Below are 2197 nucleotides of genomic sequence, written 5' to 3'. Positions count from 1 at the left end.
CCAGGGTTTCGGGCCGGGGGCGGTCGCGCGGGGGGGGGGGGCTGCCGGGCTCAATATCTACGCCAGACAGCCCCACGCCGGCCCGCCACCGCCCTGGCGGCCTGCCTGCCGGCGGCCTTGGGCTCGGAATAATCGACCACGTTTTGCGAGAGCGGGTGCGTCTGTCGCGCACCGGAGACAGCGGCAAGGACTCTCCCCCAGATGTGCGCCTGTATCAGGATGTTCTCAAAGAACACACGCATGCATAAACACGCTCACACACTCCGACACCAACGATCTGGCACACACACACCCTATAGCCTGCTACACACACATACGTACACACACACTTATCCACACACACACACACACACACACACACACACACACACACACACACGAGCCCTCACGCACGCTCATACCCGGCCCGTAGCCTGCAGCACGGCCGAGCCAGCGCGCCTCAGCCCCCAGCCGCCACCCTCCCACCCCAGCCTGACCGACACGTCACACCATCCCCCCTCAACAATGATAAACAATCTGCTCATCCCCCGGCCCACAATATGTAAAAGTGACCCAGGGCCAGCCCCATTCGGCCCAGAAACAGGGGGGGAGGGGAGGCGTTGCCGGCCGTGGGCCGGGCAGGCGGCGGCGCGAGGCGGCGGAGGCCAAAAGCTCACCGGCTGCTGGATGACCGCCATGACGCGCGCGAGCGCCGCCTGCGCGTGCGGCTTGAGCACCTCGGGCGCCCGCGCCGCGACGACGCCGACGCCGTAGGCCGCGCACTGCCGCAGGTCGGAGTGGGACGCGCCGCACGCGTCGAGGAGGACGGGGAGCACCTGCGGGTGTTGTGGTTTGAGGAGGGGCGTGGACAAGTGAGTGTGTATGGGGGGTGCTGGTGGTCAGAGAATCAGGGGCGAGGAGAAGAGGTAACGTCAGCGTGACGTCAGCCGGCTCCGACGCGCAGAGGCGCCACAGGAGGCGCCACGGGTGAGGGCTGGAGCGCCGTGCGGGCCTGAGGCGCCCAAAGCGTCCCCTTGCCCACTGTAAACGCGCACCACTCGCGCTGGGCGCCGCGCACACGGAGCCGGTCCCGCGCAGCCGGCCGCCGCCCGTCCCCCGCGCCCAGCCCCTTTCCCCCAGACTGCGGAGCGGGGCGCAGTACACACAAAAAAACAGGGGGCTGCGCCCTGTTCTCACCTGCGGCGCGTACTTGGCGCGCCCCGCTGGCGAGTGCTCCAGGAGGTCGTCCACCACACACAGCGCGATGCGGCGCTCCTCCTCGGTGCGCGACTGGGGGGGGGGTGGGGGGTGGCGGACACGATGATGACGTCATCCACAGGGGAGGGGGTGGGGGGTTGAGAGATGGGTGGGTGCAGGGGACGGCGGGGGGAGGGGGACGGAAGTCTTGGGAAGCACGGGCGAAAAACGCGGCAGGGGGGCGGCGGTTAGCAGCAGCAGGCCCTCAGCCGGGGGCTCCACTCGGGGCCGCTGGGGCCGCTGCGATTGAGGAGGCGTGAGGAAACGGGTTTCCCCTGTGCTGCGTGTGCTGCTTTTGCTGCAAATAGCCCCGGGCCTGCGCTGCGCGGTCCAGTCCAGTCCAGTCCAGTCCAGTCCAGCCCCCCTGTCCTGCCCGCCCACCTTGTCCAGGAGGGGGGCGATGTGTGGCATGAGGGACTCCACGTAGGGCAGCACGCTGTCGCCAAAGCGCTTCAGGAACGACCCGATGGCGGTGGTGACCTGGCGGGGGCGGCGCGCGCCGCGGCGTTTTTCATTACGAAAACATGCAATGAGATAGTATGCATCAAAAACCTGAAGGCAGTGTGCAGGTTGAGCAGCAGAGCTGCACGCACAGGGCGCGGCAGCGCCGCAACTGCAGGCCACCTTGCAGGCGCAGGCGTTGGCCCACGGAGGTCCAAATGACGTCCCCCCAGATCACGTCCCTCCCCCCCCCAGATCACCTGGTCCACCAGCTCCTCCTCGCACTCGTTCTCTTCCCGCAGCGCCTCAGCCTCCTCCTCGTCAAAGTCCTCCTGGATAAGGAGGACGCGCGGCCGCAGGCGCCGCGACGGATTCTCACAACGCCAGTGATGATATAATTCCACAACACACACCACACCGCGCTACTAAAGAATTACTCGAATCCGCGTCCATTAAGGGCACGCCGGCTCGACCGCCCGCTGCCAGCAGTCGAGACCCTCCCCCCAGCGCGCTGCCCGCC

The 2197-nt window shown here is 67.6% G+C and overlaps 1 protein-coding gene across 1 annotated transcript; it reads right to left on the bottom strand.

Moving 5' to 3' along the window:
• Positions 1-395: 395 nt before the first annotated feature.
• MNEG_16302 (hypothetical protein) lies at positions 396-2130 on the bottom strand (the record flags this gene model as incomplete). The annotated part of the gene is made up of 7 exons (XM_014035228.1): positions 396-413; positions 657-815; positions 1022-1120; positions 1177-1269; positions 1618-1716; positions 1938-2009; positions 2104-2130. The coding sequence occupies 7 exons, from the start codon at positions 2128-2130 to the stop codon at positions 396-398; spliced, it is 567 nt and encodes a 188-aa protein (XP_013890682.1).
• Positions 2131-2197: the final 67 nt, after the last annotated feature.

Source organism: Monoraphidium neglectum (genome assembly GCF_000611645.1).
Source record: "Monoraphidium neglectum strain SAG 48.87 unplaced genomic scaffold scaffold06223, whole genome shotgun sequence".
NCBI classification, from domain to species: Eukaryota; Viridiplantae; Chlorophyta; class Chlorophyceae; order Sphaeropleales; family Selenastraceae; genus Monoraphidium; species Monoraphidium neglectum.
Note: the sequence above shows the minus strand (reverse complement) of the source record. Positions and strands in the feature narration are given on the sequence as shown.